The sequence below is a fragment of the Jaculus jaculus genome, chromosome 16, assembly GCF_020740685.1.
Source record: "Jaculus jaculus isolate mJacJac1 chromosome 16, mJacJac1.mat.Y.cur, whole genome shotgun sequence".
Taxonomy (NCBI): Eukaryota; Metazoa; Chordata; class Mammalia; order Rodentia; family Dipodidae; genus Jaculus; species Jaculus jaculus.
In genome coordinates, this window is record NC_059117.1 from 37515576 (window position 1) to 37536452 (window position 20877).

Sequence of the window (20877 nt, forward strand, 5' to 3'; positions counted from 1 at the left end):
AGTGAGCATATGGAGGGAGGAGTTATTATTATTTCTAAGTAAATCTTGATTATGCCAGCAAAAATGAACAAATAGACAATATCAAAAAACGAGTTAATCCCCCAGTGTCTTGAAGTACTGTTGTGATGCGGTTGGCCTGCTGCTTGGTGACAGTTGCCTCTCTAAACCATTCAATCCAAAGGAGTCTGCTTGGAGCTATTTAAGAGAGAAGGCAAATTGCATTCATTATTTTTGTGTACAACTGCTATGTATCTGTATTTTTCTTCTATTGTGAAAAGGAAAAGGGAAGAACTAGATCCTCAGTCACTTACTCAGTATGGCAGTAGCTTTGTGAACTTAGGTGGTCTTGCTTGTCACTGTCAGTAAGTACCATAGGGCCATAAACCTGGTTTTCTCAGTGATCCATCCTCCGTAGCAGACAGCATTCATGTAGGTTGCAGAATCATACTGATGAAAAATACAACCACTAAGTGAATCAGACATTCACTTTGTAATCTTTTCATTTTACTCTATTTTTGGATCTTTACCATAGGAAGTTTAATGATGCCAGAAATGGAATGAATAGAAAACTGGATGATTTCACTGACATTGTAGCAAATGGTATATATTTGTCTCTTCTTTGGAGGTGCATGACTCTTTGCTGCTAGAACTTATTCGAAGCTCTCTCCTCTAAACAAAGCAGGAGGCTAGTGTTCTGTGCTCTCTTAGACACAGTATTCCTGTAGCAATGTTAATGGCATTCAGCTGTCTCGAATCACATCTGAGCCTGATGATGCTAATTCATCACTTTAAATGGATTTTAATGTTTAATTTTAACCAGGGCCTCCTGCCACTGAAAACAGACTCCAGGCAAATGCACCACTTTGTGCATCTAGCTTTACATTGGTACTGGGAAATCCAATCCAGGCTGTCAGACTTTGTAAGCAAATGCCTTTAACCACTGAGCCATCTCTCCAGTCCCTCTATGTTTCTTTTTTTTTTGTTTGGTTTTTCAAGGTAAGGTCTCACTCTAGCTCAGGCTGACCTGAAATTCACTATGGAGTCTCAGGGTGACGTCAAACTCATCGCGATCCTCCTACCTCTGCCTCCCAGGTGCTGGGATTAAAGGCATGCTCCACCACACCCAGCCCTCTATATTTCTTAATAATGTGTTTACTCTGCTGTTTCCTAAGTCTTTATCTACTGACTGTTTCCAATATATTGATAGTTCTGTTTTTAATTAATTTTATTTTCTCAAGTATAATGGATGAAATGTACCCATTCCTTGGAATACTTCTTCAAGGCAACGGTGCTGAGTGTGATGCCCTTGAGCTAGCCCTAGAAGGAGCCCAGCCAGCTCTAGCAGTTCCTGGTCACTCTCAAGCAGCACCATCTTCTCAAAGTATTTCTCATCTGTCCCTTTGGGGTTTGTTATTTAATTTCACATATTTTTAAATATTTCCAGATTTCTTATGTTATTGATGATGATTTCCTTCATTGTGGCTAGAGAAAATGTATTATTTTTCTCCTTAATTTCATTGGTAGTTGTTTTATGGCTTGAGGTATAATCTATCTTGGAGATTATTCTGTGAACACTTGAGGAGAAAGTGTGTTCCACTGTTGTTGAATGGAGTGCTATATAGATATGTGTTAGGTCAGTCTGGTTTATAATATTCTTCCAGTCTTCTCTTTCCTTCATGCATTCTACCATTTGTTATTGCTGTTATTGACAAGGGGATACTGAGCTCCTCTGCTAGAATGTTGGCTTCCTAGTCCTCCCTTGGGATCTATCAGGTTTTGCTTTTTCCATCTCTCTATATATCTGCCCCTCTCTTGCTCTCAAATAAATAAAACCAAGTAAATAAAAATTTAAAAAATAAATGTTAAAATTTATAATTATTGATTTACATTTACAAAATTGCAATCACATTGTTAATGCAAATTAGTACACATTTTCTGCTTAGCACATTGGCCTTTTCTTCAAGCCTCTCAAGTTCACATTCCATTCCTTTGCTTCTTATTAATCTGGTTGCCTGGAATACTGTCTTACATATTTTAAATATTTATTTTTTATTTGAGACAGAGAGAAAGAGGCAGGTAGAAAAGGAGAAAATGGGCATACCAGAACCTGCAGCCACTGCAAACGAACTCCAGATGCATGTGCCACCTCATGCAGCTGGCTTACGTGGCTCCTGGGGAGTCAGACCTGAGTCCTTTGGCTTTATCAGCAAGTGCCTTAACCACTAGAAAAATCTCTCCAGGCCATGTCTTGCATATTTTAATAGGCTTGATTATATTTGTAACATTTTAAAAATATATTTTAAAAATATATTTATTTATTTGAGACAGAAAGATGCAGACAGAGGGAGAATATAGGCATACCAGGGCCTCCTGTCACTGTAAATAAACTCCAGATGCATGTACTACTTTTTGCAAGTAGGTTTACATGGGGAGTTGAACCTCAGCCATTAGGCTTTACACTCAAGTGCCTTTAACCACTGAGCCATCTCTCTAGCCCTCTTTTTAAAACTTTTTTCAATTGAAAATCTTAATACATATATACATAATGTATTTTGATCATAATCCCCTTCCATTACTTTCTCTCTGTCTCTGTCCTTCTCAATTAATGAATAAAAATATTTTTAAATATAGTAATTAATTCCAAGAGACAATAAGAATATAAAATCAAGAAAGGAAAATGGAATTAAATAAAGAGATGGAGACACTAAAGAAAGGGAGAGAATGGGTGTCAGGGCCTCTAGCCACATAAACTAGCAAATGAATTCCAGATGCATGGAATCTAGCATAATGTTCGTACAGGGAATTCAAACCCATGTCCTTAGGCTTATCAAGCTAGCATCTTAATCATTGAGCCATCTCTCTAGCCCCAGGTTTTTCTTTAGTGTGTCTATCTCTTTAATTCCATTTTCCTTTCTTGATTTTACATTCTTGTTGTCTCTTGGAATTAATTACTACATTTGATCATGTCCTCATTGAGTTCATTCGACTATCCATTAAGTTCGTTTTTTTTTCATTCTTTTCCATTTCATTCAGCTATCTGTTATTTTCATCCTTTTTGTTGTTTCTTCCATTTCATCCAGCTGTTTGTTCATGGATTGATTAAGTAACTGTGTTGAATATGCTTACTGTAATTAGATTTTGGAATTCTGTGTCTGGAGTGTCCCCTAAGTTTTCACTGGAAGCTTCCACTATGGGACTAGATGTTCTTGGTGGAGATATCTTGCCTTGGTTTCTTATTTTATTTGTTTTGCTTTGGGGTTTGCCCACCTCAAGGTAGTTCTTTTGTCTTGCTGAGAATGCAACAGTAGTGGCTCTTGTGGAATCTGTGTTAAGTGGCCTTGTCAACAGGTGGGGAATGGCAATTTTATCTGCAGGTTTGGGGTTGGTACACTGGAATCTTAGCAGGCTCCTCCTTGTGTGTGCAGTTTCTAGGCAAGTCTGGGCTAGACCTTGGGATGCCAGGCTTACTCACTGTCAGGGCTGTGGAGTAAGAGCAGCTTGGGAATCCATACTCAGCCCAGCACAGGCAGGCAGGCCAGGAGGTGAGGTTAGTGCCAAGTGGGACTGATTTCCCCAAACCCAGCAAGCAGAGGCCCAGGTTGTACTTGAAGCAGGGCTGGGGAGAGTGCTCAACTCCTGGGGCTGTGGAGTGTAGTCAGTTCTAGAGTCCCTAGTCCAACCTTTTACTTTTAACTTTAAGGTTGAAGTTCTCCCCCCCCCCTTATAAAACTCTGTCGCCTTTTTATTTCAATTACTTTTTAGTTTTACTTTCATATACTTACTGATTTGGGTCAGATAGTTGCTATTTCTAAGTAATTAGTAGAATTAGGATTCAGCTAAGCTTAGATTAATGCTAAGTCTGAAAATTGTGTATCTTCTGAAAAGCTAGTATTAAAGTTGGCAGAGAGCATACCTTTGCAACAGTTCGAAAGATATTATCGGTTCATTCCTTGCATGGACCAAAAAAACAGACTTTGCGTAAAACAGAAAATTATATGCCTCTAAAAGTATTGAGAGCTCTAAGATATCGTACAAAAAGCTATCACATTCCTGAATTTGGACTTGGGATTTTATAGGTAAGAGTAGAGGAGACTAAAAAGCCATAATAATAATAATAATGAAGTGACTAATGTCACTTCCAACAGAACATTTAACGTTTAGGAATATCAGAAAGCAGGAAACTAAAAGGTTATTACCAACTAAAGACAGGTGAACTTTGCCTACCTTTGGGCAGTTAGGCAATGTTGAAGTAGAAAGCTAGCTCTTAATGGATTCCTCAAGAAAAGTGAGAGTGCTAGCCATATGGAGCATATGCTCATTGGAACAGGCCTCCTGCACTATTAAGACTCACCTACTAAGAAATTATTTTAGGGATCTGCTTCTAAGCAAATTTTTGTTTGAGTTTCAAAATGACTTAAATCATTTTTTCTTTGTTTTATGTTTGTTTATGTATTTGAAAGTGACAGACAGAGAAGGAGGCAGAGAGGGAGAGAATGGGCATGGCAGGGCCTCCAGCCACTGCAAATGAACTCCAGATGCATGCGCCCCCTTGTGCATCTGGCTAACGTGGGTCCCAGGGAATGGAACCTCGAACCAGGGTCCTTGGGCTTCACAGGCAAGCGTTTAACCACTAAGCCATCTCTCCATCCCTAAATGACATTTTTTGATACAAATTTTATGCTGGGAACTTCCTTGTAAAACATTCTTCTAAATAAAGGGTCAGCAAATTTTCTTGTTTCAGGACTACATAATAAATGGCTTTTTAGGTCATAATAATATGTCTCCACTACAGTTTGAGTGGGGGAAAAAACCATGGATGATGAATGGTCAAATGAGCATGGCCATGGCCCAAACTGGATTTGCAAAAAATAGGGAGCAAGTAACTCTCAGTACTAAATGGAAATATGCAAAGCTACCTCTGTGCACTTTAGTCTATTTTTTTAGATCCTGCAATCTCTTTGTGCAAATTCTGAACATTATCTTATTTTAGTTACTTCACGGAAACCCAGGGAAGATGAAAAAGATGGCCAAGCATATAAATTTGTGTCACGATCAGAGATGGAAGCAGATATTAAAGCTGGAAAATATTTGGAACATGGGGAATATGAAGGAAACCTCTATGGAACCAAGATCGACTCTATTCTTGAAGTTGTCCAAACTGGGAGAACTTGCATTTTGGATGTTAACCCACAAGTGAGCCACGTGGATCCCAAAGCTGCTTTTGAGTTTTTATTTTTCTGGGGAGTTTTAACTTGCATGGGTAGGGGCACAGGAATGTTCTCTTAAAAAGGTAGCTCTTCCCTCCTACCTTTTGGTGACAGGAAACTTTATTATGTGTCCATAGCTAGTTAAATAAGTAAATCCCTGGTCAGTTTGCTTAGCAAGGCTTGGATAGCAATAACAACCATGTGATTAGACCTGCAGAGGCCTAATATTTACTTGTATAAGTAGTACAAAAATTCATGTGATGGGAAATGTCAAATTTAAAATTTAAGAATGAAACATAGATAAAACACTAAAGTCACTCCCCTTTCCACCCCACCCCCAAAACACATACTCAACATTCATTTTATTCTCCTTCATCCTTGTCTTACTCCCCCTTTTCATCATTTACACTCAGTCCCACCCACCATTACTACTCAGAGATAGACACTAATATCTGATTAGATATTCTTTTTATTCACTGCAGTATGCCGTAAGTACAAATATATTGTAGTGAAGTTTCCATATTTTTGTTGCGTTTTATAAAGATGAAAGAGTTCTATGTGGATTCTTTAACTTTATTAGTAGTATTTAAAGATCTTTTTATAGCATTTTCTATGGAGTTATTTTTGGTTTTGTAGTTACTGCCTAGTATTTCATAATATGGGTGTATTCAGTTTTAGTTGTACATGTATATTCAGTATTAACTGAATGCTACAATCAATAGTTTATATCACTTGATGACTCCTAGATCACTAAACTTTGTACTTTATTTTGTTTGAGAGGAACAAAGGAGAATACAATTTGAGTTACCCCCAAAAATAAATGAGTCACTATTTTAGGAGTGTGCTGTGTGGAGTTAGGAGTGCTCCTAACCTTAGGAAGGAGGCAAAAAGAGTGATTTATATGAAAGACTACTACAAGTTTTCATATTATGTAAGTTGGTTTGTAAATACTCTTTACGCAGGCTCTGAAAGTGCTGAGGACATCTGAGTTCATGCCCTACGTGGTGTTTATCGCTGCTCCAGAGCTGGAGACATTGCGTGCCATGCACAAGGCTGTAGTGGATGCTGGAATCACCACCAAGCTTTTGACAGTGAGTGGTTCTTTTATGGCAACATTTTATTTTCCCTAAGTTACTTCCTTTTCCTTTACTTGCAATATATTTAATTCCATCTAATCACACTTAGGAAATAAATATGATTATAAAGTGTTAGAGAGTACAAATTCATTTGCTAGATATAGTTTAAATGTGAAACAGTATTGCTTTTTGTGAGAATCCTTGTTCACTTTATTTTAAAAGTTTAGTTCTCTTTTGTAAAATGCAGAGGACCAGCATTATTAACATAAACCTCTCATTCTACTACCAAGGAATCTCAGCCCAAGGCCATACTCAAACAGATTGGCTTGTTGCTGGTCGAGTTGGCCATTCTACTCTTGAGTTTCTGTGGCACGCTTTCTTTCTCCTCTTCTGTATTTGATAAACTTTGAGGTATTTTAAAAGGGGAAACATGAGAGACATAGTCTCATGTGTCCATCTGCTAGCTTCAAGAACTCGCTTATTCTTGTTTAGTTAGACCTCCCACTTTGTACCTTACAATAAATAATTTTGGGACAAATCTTTGATATATCACCCATAAATACTTTAGTATTTGTCTCTAACAGGTAAGGACTTTTAAAAACATGTTTATGAACTGGGAATATATATAGATATATAGAGAGAGACAGAGTGCACTCAGTTGGTGGAATGCCTGCCTAGCGTGCACAAAACTCTGGGTTTGATTCCCTAGCACCCCATTAACTGGACATGGTTGCAAATGCCCTGTAATCCCAGCTCTTGAGAGGTGCAGACAAGAGGATTTGAAGTCCAAGGTCATCCACCATGTGTGTATATTTAGATGCATGTACCTTATGCACATACTTGTGGAGGCCAAAGGAGACATTAGTTATCCTCCAGTGGTCATCCACATGTTTCCTTGAGACAGAGTCTCTCACTCAACCTAGAGCTGCTGTTTGCAGTCAGCTAGCCACAGTGATACTCCACCCCATATACAGGACTGGGGTTACAGATGTGTATGGCCACACTCAGTGTTGAAGTAGCCAAGTTTGTGAAGCTAACTTTGTTTTTTTGTTTTTTTTTTAAATTATTTTTATTTATTTATTTGAGAGAGAGAGAGATACAGAAATAGGCAGGTAGACAGAGAGAATGGGCGCGCCAGGGCTTCCAGCCACTGCAAACGAAGTCCAGATGCTTGCACCCCCTTGTGCATCTGGCTAACGTGGATCCTGGGGAGTCGAGCCTCGAACCGGGGTCCTTAGGCTTCACAGGCAAGTGCTTAACCGCTAAGCCATCTCTCCAGCCCCTAACTTTGTTTTTCATATAGTGTGTACATGGGTTCAAACTTGGTTAATGTGTTTTGTACCATCGCAGTTATTAATGCTCATACTGCCTGATTGTTTTTCAAATTTTATTTATTTGCGTGGGGGCGGGGTTCGTGCATGCGCATGATCTCTTACACTGCAAATGTCCAGCTTTACATGGGTGATTGAACCCAGGCCAGCAGGCTTTGCAAGCAAGTTTGTTTAACCACTGAGCCATCTCCCCACCCTCAGGTTGTCTTATCTTTGGTCAGTAATTTATTTTACTTAGTACTTAGAGCCTTTTATTAAGAGCCTGGTAAGTTTGATAAACTTGTGTGTTACCTAGTATGACACATTGTAAGTTCATCTTGTACATTTCATATTCTAGGCTAGGAATAGGACATTTTCCCAAGAAGCTCATATTTCCTTTATGGTCAGTGGTACCTATTGTCAAAAGGTTAATCTTTTGTTTGTATGTTTAAAGCAGAATATATTGTCAATTCATACTGATTGTTCCCAAACCCCTCTTGTGCTGAATATCCTTTTTCATGCCCTCTAGAAAGGTTGATTTGTCCTTTAACTGTCTCTTCTAGTCATTGTTACATCCACTGATTCTGAAACACAGTAGATACTTCAACAAGAGCCCAGTACATATTTGTAAAATGTGTATAAGTACAGTGGGATGTTATGAAAAGCTTAACTGGCTCATGCAGAACCCAATACCTACATATTCCCCACACCATGCCAAAACATCTAGAGCTAATATATAACATATAAACTAATACTAGCACAAGAATGTAACTACAAGTGCACGAGTGGGCAGCAATAATAAGTCTTCACAGCACACTTTTAAGACTGTTATTCTTAGTGGTAACTGGCACACTGGTTTTCAGCTGAATAGCCACTGCAACTTGGGTTTCATCATTTATCCAGGCCATGAGATAAAAAGCTTTTGGGGGGGTGGGATAGGGTCTGGAGAGAGAGCTCAGCAGTTGAAGCACTTGCATGTAAAGCCTAATGACCCAGGTTATATTACCAGGTTCAATTCAATAATACCCACATAAAGCCAGATGCAATGGTACATACATCTGGAGTTCATTTGCAGCAGCTGAAGGCCCTGGCATACTCATTCTCTCCCTCTCCCCCATCCTTACAAATAAATTTAAATTTTTTAGGAAAGCATTATAGAGAAACAACTATTTTCATTACCTTTGATTGACCCCAAGATTATTGTCAGCAGTCTTTTGGATGGCAGTCTTTAGCAAAACAGAAGGTTCAGAGCACTCAGTGACACCAACCACAAATGTAAATTGGAAAGACAGATATGATCAGGTGATTTTTTTTTTTTAACACTAGGTGGAGATTTTGACAATCTCAGAATTACAAGAAACAAATATCCAACCTCTTTAATTTCTTACTCATCTTGAGATTTGAACAGATAAGTACGCATTATACTGCAAACATTTCCCTTTCAACCTTTCACAGGACTCTGACTTGAAGAAAACAGTGGATGAAAGCGCAAGGATTCAGAGAGCATACAACCACTACTTTGATTTGATCATCATAAATGACAATCTTGACAAGGCCTTTGAGAAACTACAAACTGCCATAGAGAAACTGAGACTGGAGCCACAGTGGGTCCCAATCAGCTGGGTTTACTGATGATTCAGTAAGGTTAACAATTAAATAAAACTTTCAAAAAGTGACTCAGCATATGAACCTTCTACTGAGAAAATACTTGCAGAGATAGAAGGTACCTGCCAAGTCAGGCGCTGTGCAAATTGAACAGTACACTATGCTAAGTTTTTATATAAACTGATTGGGAAGGTGTACTAATATATAATTTATCTTAATTTTTCTAACTTTTTATGGATAATCTTTGTATTCATATCACAAAGAAATGCGTTGAAGCATTTTGTATATGTTTTGATTTAGTACCCTTGCCTTTTACATCAAAGGAATTTTCAGATCATTTACTCTTAACATTGGTCTCTCACATTTTCACTGTGATAATGAATACTTGAAATAGTTTTGTAAAGCGATCATTTACTTCAGTATTTAGTGAAGGGTCAGTTACTCTTATTAGAAGAAAATAGTTATTGACCTTCCATCTTAATCAAATTTCCTACAGAAGCAGAATTTTAATGTCAGCGCTACAGCCAGTCTACAACTATCTTAATCTGACATCAAATCTTTTTAGTGCCACATATTATCCAGAGATGAATGGCTATCCATTGTAATTTATGAGTAGATTAATTTTTCCCCTCATATCTCTTGTGAGAAAATGAAGAGCAATACCTTGCACTCTTATGAGGTTGTTCTTTTCACTTGTTGCAGTGACATGTTAATATGTGTGCACAGTGAGCTTGGGCTGGAAGCAAGGTCGTACAGACTGAGAGTGCCTTATCCTGTAAAACTTTACTTAATGATAATTAAACTTTTACTTATTTCCACATATGAAATTTTGAATTACTTTAAACAAATTTTTTTTTTTTAAGGATATGGTCAGCAAAAGTAAATGCCTCTGCAAATTTTTGTGATGTTTAAAGATGCCTCTTAAGTTTGCAGCTAGAAGTTTTTTGTGAATGAGATCAGTTGTGCATTCTGAAATGTGATATGATTGTTAGGGTACTTGATCTATATTTGTGTTGAAGACAAAATACATTGAAGAGTTTACAAAATTTGGAAATAATTGTCAACTGTTTTATATATAACACATAATATATACACTGTATAATGTGTATATTATATATTATATAATATATTCACAATATTTTCTATTTTTTTAGATTTCTGTTAGAAAATACCCTTTTGTTTAATGATTAGAAGAAAAGTCCTTTAGATGCTTTGCCATAATTTTCAAATTTCCACATTGACCTCAGTTAATATCTTCCTTTAGGTTTCTTGGATAATTTTTTCCTAAAACATTCAGAGCTGTAGCTTGTCACTAAGCTAACCAGATTTTGTATTGCTGCTAGCTTTTCACATACACACTGTTCACACTTTTAAGGGGTAGGTACTTGAGTACTGATGAGCATCTTTGGTGACAAACATCTGGCTTCTGAACTTTTCTTTCCCCTCACCAAAGATATATCAAAAGGCCATCTGAGAGGACTTTGGCAGAAGAGAAAAAAAATCTATGGCAGGAAACAGTATTCACACATGTACCTAAGCTGCAATATTGATAATAATGGAAATCTGTAGTCTTTTTAATTTTAGAACTTTTGCTTATCCTAGGACAGGAAATTGGGAATACTCTTAATAACTGAAATTTTTTAAATGCTATATATTTACTAAAATTCTTGGGTTCTCATAGTAATGTGAATCAAAGCACAGTATATAGGGAATGTCCTGTGACTTGATGTTCCAACATACTGTAAGTTTTCAGAGACATCTCAGCTCTTTGCTCTCAGGAAATGTGCTGTCATAGTCCCCAGCATACCATCGTGCCACAGCATGAAGCCTTTCTAAGCAGCTTACGGGAATTGTAGCAGCGTCGAAGTCTGTCCACAAGGTATTTCTGCCATCTCGGTTCAAAGGAGAGACAGCTTTCACAACTGTATTTATAGCTTTTTTGTGGATACAAAAGTGCATGTTGTCTGGAATATAGTCTAAACTTCTTTGTTTATATTATAAATGGTATTCATGTGTGACTGCATAGCTAATGCCCTTTAGAGTCCTCCTAATGAAACAAGGAGTTTAGTTCATCTTAATATAGATGTCAGTGTTTCCAAAAGTGAACTCATTAGAACAGTACTTTTTATCTCAGTTAAGAGTCACTGACCTTGAAATCTTAAGTCCCACCTGGGTCTTACTCAGGATTCTTCTGAGGTAATTAGATAAGGAAATGTATACATATCTTGTGGGAAAGGTCTGAGAGACTTATTTGTAATCATGTTATGACAAGAAAATGGTTTACAATGACTTTGAATAATTGGTTAAAAATATACAAAGGTATGTGCTTTGGAGAAGTGTGATATGCTGAGATACATACAAATGTATTGGAGGGTTTCTTGGGAATAGATGAATATTTCTTGTGGGTAGACAAAAATTCAGTAGTCAGAACATGATTATTTCTAAACAACCAGTGGTTATATGTACTTTTTCATATTCAAATGTACAAATACCCATGGAGCTGAAGTCCTTGAATTTGACCTTTACTAGTAGAATATATTTGGGGCTCTACAAGTAGAATTCACCTTCGTTATAACTGTACTTGCATTGTGAAGTCTGTTTGATATTTAGGTGATGTCAGATGCTGCAAGAATTTGTTTACTTCACCCAACTCAATATAATTGCTGACCATAACTTTCTAAAACAGAAATCCAATACTACAGTAATAGTAGCCTAAACCCTAGATTCTAGCAAATTTATTTATAATAGCCTGTAAGAATTTGTTTCCTTCAAAAAGGTTGAAATGCATTTAGAAAATAACTCAAATTAGCAATAAATCCATTAGCATTTCATTATTGGTTGTGGCTAGATGCTATTTTGGCTGTAATATCCCAATGATAGTAAAAGGATGACCATATCTGCTCATAGAAACACCAGTATACAGGAGACCAAGGCAGGAGGACAAAAAATTGAAGACCAGCCTGGGGACATAGTAATACTGTCTCAAAAAAAAAAAAAAAAGAAAAAAAAAGGGACTGGAAGACATCTCATTAACAGTGTATGTCTGACATATGCAAGGCCTTGGACTCAATCCCCAGAAAAGAAAAAGAAATGATACTTGCTTTAAAAATGCATTAAGATACTATTTATGTGTAACTAACATCGTGGCCCAGTGATAGAGTTGATTCTCAGCATGGATGGCCATAGAGTTTAGAACAATTATTTTGAATGAACAAATTCAAAATATAAACAGTTTAAAAATAAGTAAGAATAATCATCTACTTATACTTTGCTTGTATGGCTTCTCAGTCAATCCTGTATTACTCAGAAATTACAGGCTAGAAAGCCAGTAATTTATTACTAATAAGGTTTTACACTAAACATGAGAAAGGCAATCCTGAAATTTTATGTATATAGTTCATTTTTAAACATTTGAGTTGCCATATATATGTATATGTATAGAATGTAATATTCTCCCAAAATTCATGAATAATAAAGCTAAATATATACACCCATATGTTATAGCTAGTGTTCTAAAATTTTTAATTCTTCTCAAGTTCCTAGACATCCTGAAACTATTTTAGATTCTTTTAAAAGGCTTAGTTCCATTTTGAAGCTGATCCTTACCTCCTTCCTTCCTGAAAGAAGAGAAATTGAGCTCAGAAAATTCCTGTTCACTATTAGAACTTAATTTCCTTAAGGAAAACCAGATTTCTGGATGGGAAATACTTGTTCTAACTTTTAAATGACTTTGTGCTATGATTTAGGCTTGATGATTACAGTACCTACCCTCTTACTCCAGGGGATTTGTGGTGAGAATTCTTGTAATAGCATCTATCATGTGTTTGGAGTTCTTTTCAGAAAGTCAGTATTTGAAATGATATTGTACATAGTGCAAATGAATACTATTAACAGACTTTTAAGAATACATTTGATGACTAATTCAGTGCTACTGTTTTTTCTTTTGTAAAGTAGAAGTCATAAGCCTGAAGAAAACAATTCTATAGTTTAAGGTAAAGTTATTTTAAAATTGCAATTTTTTTAGCTTTTAAAGTTAGTTTTTAAAATATTCATTGTATTTCATTATATTTTTCTGTGTCCCTGGAATGACTTTTGAAACATGCACATAATCAAACATGAGTCCCTGATGGGCTGAAACATGAGCAAGAGTAATGGTGTCCTATTCCTAAGGTAGCAATCATGGTTTGCACCACTTTGGCCAAATACTACAAGACTGTCTTAAAGATAACTCTTATGGTAAAACTAGAAATGGTGTACTTCTGCTGGCTGTGTTCTACTTACCAAGTAGGACTAAGTTAATTCTCTTAACTCTTAGCAGTGACTTGCACTAGGGTCACTTCTCATGTAGTCCCTCAAAGGCGTACCTCTCTCTGTGGTGAAGTAGCACATGGTGAGCCACGCAGGAGCCCACCTCCAGGTGTAAGAGACTGAAAAGAAGGTCTGTTCTGCCCTTCCAGTGATCTTAATATGGAGTTCCCTTTAGAATCCCATTCCAGGTTCATTCTCTTAGCAAATCTGTGCTGCCAACCATATCCCTAACAAATTATGCAAGATTAGAGCGGTGCAGTTCCTGGCATCAGAACATTCGTCCATGCTCCCTGAAGCTTCCCTGCTTGGTTCTTCTGCCTGATGTTGATACTGCAGCCTTGATGTTTCACCCATAGTGTGAAGTTTAACAAGCAGCTCGATCTTTCTTGGAGGAAACATTCAGTTAGGTCCAATTAATGGACTGGAAAATCCAAAAAAAAAAAAGCTATTTTTCTTTCTAATTACTTCCTGACCATTAGCTGATAGTGAATGTAGCAAGGTGGTGAATCTGTCTTACCTCCACACAATTCTTTCTTTTCTCCTATCAGCTCTATTTTCTAATCTCCAGTGCAAACTAATTAATACATCTGTAGCTAAGTTAAATGCCACTTAAAACTTGAAAGGTAAATCATTTGATGCTTATAAAACTGTCTTTAAATCCCATAATTACTGTTGCTGTCAGAACATACATGGGGGGGGGTGCTTGCACATGTGAAGCATGCATTACCATGGAGAAATACTTCAAACCCTTATTTTGAGTCTTTTTGCACTTCAGCCAACAGCAAGGCAAGGGGCAGCAATGTATATAAACACAACAGGCCAGGCCTAAAATTTGGCTTCCTCATACTAGTCAAAGTAGCCCACAAGCTTGGAGGAACCAGTGAACTAGTTTAAAGGACTGCAGAAACATAGCTTACAAGTCTTTAGCTAAGGGCAATGGGAGCACACATATCCCCTGTTCAATCTCAAGCCAGCCCAAACCCCCGCCAAATAAAACTGAAGCCTGATCAGCTATAAGTTACATTATGCCAAAAGCCATTACTAGGTAAGAATGTGGTTTCCATCATATCAGAGAGCTGGGTAGTTCTAACAGTGCTGATAAATGTGGCCCAAGAAAGACATCTTAGTCTTTTCTGAAAGAGCCAGATTTGATGTCATAGCTCATCTGCATCTGTACTTGAAATGCAAGGTAAATGTTTGTTTCTACTGTGTTGTCTCTTAGAAAGAGCTGCTGGTTGGCTCCTGTTTATTCTGTAACAATGACTTTTTTTTAAGTAGTGTCTTGGATTCTGTTACAGAAGAGTGACCAATAGCATTCAACAAGAAGTGCAATTTTTTTTGCATGTTATCCTGAGCTATTCAAACCCACAAGGAGCATTTGATGTGGAAAAACATGGTGTGAGAGTGTATTAATCATTTCTTCTCCAGTTCAGTTTTTCATACCTTCCCTTAGAACACAAATGCATGCTCTTTTTAACCTAAACCCTTTGAAGAAATTGTAAAAGAGAATCGAAGACAAAATGCTTGTTAGCTATCTAAAAATCAAAGCCAAAAAAACCACTTAAGTAACTTCCTGATTATAAAGCTTAAAAATCAAATTCTACTGCTTTTCAAGTATCTGTATTACTAGTTACTGTATAAAAGAAATAGTACTGCTATCCTTGTATAAATAAAATTTTCCTGAAGTACAATTACGTATCAATTTTTCAGAAGCTGTCCCTATGACTCTTTTAACATATTTCCATATACTATAAGAACAAAAATTATTGAAATGTTCCATTTGTGAGATTGCATATTCCTGGTAAAATATTTTTGTACATATAAAGAAATAAATATTTACTATTGGAGAAATGTAGTGTTTCATTTATAGGTTTAGCTATAACATAAGACATCAGATTAGTTTTGGTGATAAACATGCTTTTTAAACTTTTTTTTAGCGTACGTGTGGGGGGGGTGGTTACGTGTGTGTCGTGTCACATGTGGTTGTCCTCAGCATGTTTGTCCTCTCCTTTCACTTTTGACACCTTTGTCATTTTGCCACTGCATATAACAGTATAGCTGACTCACAAGCATGGCTTTCAAAGAAAAGATAGGCAGAGTTAGGAAAGGCTACAATACAGAATCAAACATTGTGTGTCTGCTTACACGACACAGGTAACAGGGCCACCTCCCAGCTGTGCAGGAAAGCAAGCACGCTGCAGGTCGGGCAGGGAGCTGATGTGCTGCCGGTCCCAGCTCAGCTTGGATCTGCAGTAAGAGGGCAGGGCATCCCCTGCACAGTGAGATGATAGTGTGGCAGTGTGTGTTGCAGGAATACGTCTCAGGCATCCATACCTCACTCACACTTAGGAAGTTGTTAGTTCAGGGCCTTATTCATGTCTCCAGAATTCGGCTTGGTATTCATTCTGTCTTATACCAACATTCTTATTTTCAGTTATTTACTTAAGTTGGAGGATAATACAAAGCTCTTACTGAAACTCAAAATTTTTCTTTTGCCTCTGGTTCCAACCTCCAGAGAAGTCACCATGGGATTCTCATGAGCTCTTTAAATCTGTTTCCATGCATCCTTGTGGATATCAGCCACTTGTAGATTTGTATTACCATTCTGTCTGCAGGGTCCTCAATACTAATTGCAGAAGACCAAAGGGACACAGCACCCACTCAGCACAACTCCTTTGACATTCACGTTTCCCTTTCCAGTGTAAATAGTTGCTGCCACTGTGGAACTCTACATTTTCCCACATCACAGACAGCTGCACTGGGCCATGCCTCATGTATAATGTTGATTTTGTTTTAATTCCACCATCTTTGTACCTGTTCCTGAAAATCTGAAGGGACAATGTGGGTGATGTGGAGGTGAGGAAGAACTTGGGTTAACACGCTTCACTCAGCTATTGCCCCTGATGGCAGCAGCTTCAGACATCATGTGGATGATAGCAGACACTGTCAATGTGACCAGGAGCCCTGGAAGGCAGTGCAGTCATTTATGGCAGAAGGACAACAAAACAATAAGTAGTAAAATACACATACTGCAGAATTTCCTTTGGTAGAAAATGAAGCATGTGACAATTTCCCAGAATACACAGGGACAACACTGCTCTAGACACAAAATAGGTTTAGGTATGTACACCAGAGCACAGCAATGTCAAATAAAATGCATCCCCCCAAGAGGGTGCAAGCAAATATTTTTAATATTTTCTTTAATATGCTGGTGGTGTTTTCAGCTCATTTTTCCATGAAGTTATGATTGCACATCCAAATGTAGCTTCTTCTATGACAAGAAACTGCCTTTCCAGGGCATTCCTAGCTAAAAATGGTTTGTGTGTGTTATGGTATCAGACTCCTGTGTTTTTGTGTAACAAGTGGAAAATATAAGAAATGGACCCATTACAGAGCAAAAGGTCTGTGTGTGCACCAGTTTAGTCTTGACTCCCTCAGCCCTCCAAGTGCTACTATCTGCCTTGTTCGCAGTGTTCAGTTTACCAGCACAGTAGGCCTCTGATGAAACTAAAGTGTGTCTGGAGGCATTCAGTTCACAGGGCAGAAAGTCACCACTTCTTACAGTGTTTTGTAATTCACTGATTTTTTTGTTTGTTGGTTGGTTTTTTGAGGTAGGGTCTCATTCTAGCCCAGGCTGGCCTGGAATTCACTATGTAGTCTCGGGGTGGCCTCGAACACTTGTTGATCCTTCTACTTCTGCCTCCTGAGTGCCTGGCTTTTTAAATTCACAGATATTTTTAACGTGCTGAAGACCCAAATCCCAAAATATGTACTTAACAATTCTGAAAACCACCCAACCTTGAACAGGAACATGCACTTCTGATTGACGATTGACATTACTCATGTTCTCTGCCTAGAGCACAGAGACCACTTAGGGTAATCTGAAAAACTAGCAAGAAGATGGATGAGTCCTTGGGGATGGCGGCTCTCACAGATGCCTGCATTCTTTCCAAGTCAATGCTGGTGGCCAAGGCAAACAGGCGCTGCACAATTCTGAACCTCTCTGTGTCTCTCAGAGGAGCCAAGGTGGGGTCTTCAAGGTCAGATTCTCCATCATCAGACAGAGTGTAGAGCTGAAATGATATTATTTACACAAACTCACTTAAAAATGTCAAAGTCTGTAGAATTATATAGTAATGTACTTTTACATAATTCTGAAGAGGGACAAATTGGTTTTGTAAACTCCATATGGGGCAGAAAAACCATTATGTCATAAAATGTAACAAGATAACAGTCCTACCAGGGTAGAATGGAGGCATGGTTTTATCCAATATGCCTGTAGTCCTTCCTGAGATCCTACTTTCAGTTATAACTTCTAGGCCCATTAACTCCATGAGATTAGGAAAGTCAGAATATATCTTTCTCATATGCCAGTATGTAACATTCATCTGGTTTTATTGCCTGTTTGTACATCTTTACAGGGTACATTATGATCCATTCAATACATGCGTACAATGTATAATAACCAAGTCAGGGAAATAAACTTTTATCTCTTCTTATGACTATTTTGTGTTAAAGTCTTCATAGTTCTACATTATGAAATTATCATTGTCTACAATATGAAACATAGTTTGTTTTGACCAATAAATTCCCTGCTGTGTTAAAGAAGATCCAGGGTTAATTCCTCCAGTCTGCTTTGGCACCCTTTATTGAATGTCTCAGCCCTCCTTCCAAGTCTCCAGTGACCACTGTTCCATTCTGTTCACCTTCCATGAGATTGATGGAGTTCCTATAAATTACAACATGTAGTATTTGTCTTTCTTTGTCTAGCTTATTTAACATGAGGATGTGTAGTACAATCCATGTGGCTATGAATGACAGGTCTCAGTTTTTGTTACTGAATAACATCTTATACTAAATTGTTTTTCAATCTTCATCCACTGAAAAGCATCTAGGTGATTTCATATTGAAGCTATCATGAATAGTGCTATAGTGAAGCAGGGTTGAAATCCCTGTGTGGAAACCAAATAAGGTCATTATATGGAGCAACAAAGATGAACTGTGGTTTGCACTGTAGACCTGAGGATGTTTTGGATATACCAGGACTGTGGAATGGCTGTCATGGAGAGCTGCTGGCTCAGGATTCCAGGCTGCTCAGCCCAGCTAGAGGGGTATAATTGGAATCCAGAGACTTTTTTAAAATTTCTTTTTATTTATTGGAGAGTGACAGACAGAGGCAGAGAGAGAGAGAGAAAGAATGGGCACAACAGGGCATCTAGCCACTGCAAACGAACTCCAGATGTATGCGCCAACTTGTGCATCTGGCTTACATGGGTACTGGGGAATCGAGCCTTGAACCAAGGTCCTTAGGCTTCACAGGCAAGCACTTAACCACCAAGCCATCTCTCCAGCCCCCACAGACTTTTGTCACTGGTTATGGACTTGAATTGCAGATTTTTGATGTTAACCTGCTGTTGCATTGTTCTATTCTTGTTATGTCTGTTTACAATGGGAATGTTTACTCTGTGCCATTATGTGTTGGAAGTATGTCCCCATAGCCTGAGCCTGCTTTTGATTCAGCATGCGACTTGAGTCTCCAGCAGGCAGGAGGAGGTGTGACTGGGGACAGGGGTGATTTTTTAGCCTAGCCCTAAGGTGTGAAAACAGCAATCTGAGCTCTAGCCATGTATGTTCGCTGGCTCTTTGGTGGTTTCTCTCTACCATGCATATATGGAAGTGAGCCAGTTTCTGTCATCAGTGTTTCTCCTGGAGGCCTGAAATAAACCCTTTCCACCCATGAGCTGCTTCTGGTCAGGTGTTTGTCCAGCAACAAGAAAGTAACTGCAAAATCTGGTAAACAAAGGGAACTTCCCCAGATTCTGTGGGGTGACTGAAGTTCCTGGAGCTTTTGTAGCATTGCCAGCCATTTTCATGGAACTGTAGAATTCAGACAGTACCTTTACCTTGCCCCAAGGGATAAGCACAAGTTCTCCCCAGCATCAATAATCTGTGACCCAACATCTGTGGTCAATGGAGGCTCTGTAAGTCTGCTGGGGCATGTTCAGGTAATGTTGGGGCTTTGTTGCTAGTATTCATACTCCTGGAGGTGCAGGATATGGGAGCATGATATGGTTGAGCATGAATAGTAAGTATACTTTGGTATTTGTGGTCCTGGATCTGCAAAGCACAGGTGGAAATACCCCTAAGTCACAAAGAGCAAGTACTGGCCAAATCTTGTGGCATTATTTGTTGTGAAGCTGAAGATCACAGATGTGACCTTGTCCTACACCCCTAAAACAAGCTTGGCTATCCTGAGGTGTTTTGCTCTAGCAGCTACAGTTCCAAGGATTTAAGCAGGGGGTATTCCCTAGTTCCCACAGGTGAGTATAGGCATCATCAGTGGTCGGGGCTCTGGTATCTGGGCTCCTGGTGCTGTAGAACTTGGCTGGAAGCTTCTCATCTTCTGCTGGATGGGAGTGGGTGAAGCCAGGTCTCTGTAATAGTGGCTATGGTCCCAAGGTTGAGGGCTAAGGAAACTCTAGATCTTGCTGGACAAACACAAATGTTGCCACCGGTTGCTGCATTCCTAGAGTTGTGAACTGGGCTGGGAACTGTCCCAGTTCCTGAGAGACAGGTGCAGATGAAGATGGGAGCTTGTCACAGTGGCTACAGTCCCAAGGTCGTGGGCTGGGGAGGAAACCTTCCCATGCGGTCATGGCTATAGTGGCTGCCTTGAAGCAGCGGGGTACTGAAGGGGCTGTCCTCCGCCAAGTGTGATGCCCGGGTCCCAAGGTACTGACAAGACCGAGGGTTCTGCTGCTTGAAGGAGGCTCAAGTCAAGATTCAGGCCACACAGAGCTCCGGCTGTAGCACTGACCAGAGTCCGTGTGAGGATTTGGGGAACACGGCACCCCTGGCAGGAGTTTCTTCTGCATGGACTTCCTCAGGGCAGCTGATGAGTCTGCATCCTCGGGAGGGCTGAGCACTCAGCTGCTGCGGAGCGGAGCTCTGAAAGCAGGGCTGCAGTTTTGCCCACCACGTATGAACAGGACAATTACACAGTTTCTATAATCAAACTAGCAGCCGTCACCCCTGGCTGGCTCAAGTCATACTGGCACATTTTCAAGTTCAGTATGCCCTGGGCATGGAATCTGCCTTCAGTTGTGAATGGCATCCGGGTGGCTCCACAGAACCAAATCCCTCGTTTTCTGATGGCTTTGCCGTGCAAAGAAGTGCTCAGCCCACCAGCTGCATGGCTCACTCTTCCCAGAGTTAAGTGTGTCGCGCAGCTCTGGGTCCTGTCAAGGCAGTCTTCCCAACAGCTGCCTTGCCAGACCGAGACAGAGCTTTGAGCTATGGGCCTTTGGGACATGGAGCAGGTCTTGGCCTAGACCCAAATTTAAAGTAAGTGATCAGAAATGCCTCTGCCCA

At 39.0% G+C, this 20877-nt stretch overlaps 2 protein-coding genes across 9 annotated transcripts in view; one reads left to right on the forward strand and one right to left on the reverse strand.

Moving 5' to 3' along the window:
- Window positions 1-13976, forward strand: part of Pals2 (protein associated with LIN7 2, MAGUK p55 family member) — a 116573-nt gene extending 102597 nt beyond the window's left edge. For all 6 annotated transcript variants that reach the window (XM_045135692.1, XM_045135688.1, XM_045135689.1 and 3 more), the window contains 3 exons: window positions 4991-5193; window positions 6170-6298; window positions 9049-13976. In XM_045135692.1, coding sequence (XP_044991627.1) covers window positions 4991-5193; window positions 6170-6298; window positions 9049-9225 — 509 coding nt within the window. In that variant the 3' untranslated portion in view covers window positions 9226-13976. The remainder of the gene's footprint in view (window positions 1-4990; window positions 5194-6169; window positions 6299-9048) is intronic.
- Window positions 7657-20877, reverse strand: part of Gsdme (gasdermin E) — a 74983-nt gene continuing 61762 nt past the window's right edge. For 2 of the 3 annotated variants that reach the window (XM_045135694.1, XM_045135695.1), the window contains exon 10: window positions 18784-20833. In XM_045135694.1, coding sequence (XP_044991629.1) covers window positions 20501-20833 — 333 coding nt within the window. In that variant the 3' untranslated portion in view covers window positions 18784-20500. Of the gene's footprint in view, window positions 17580-18783; window positions 20834-20877 lie in introns of those variants that run through there. The other variant, XM_004652804.2, reaches the window with a different exon arrangement.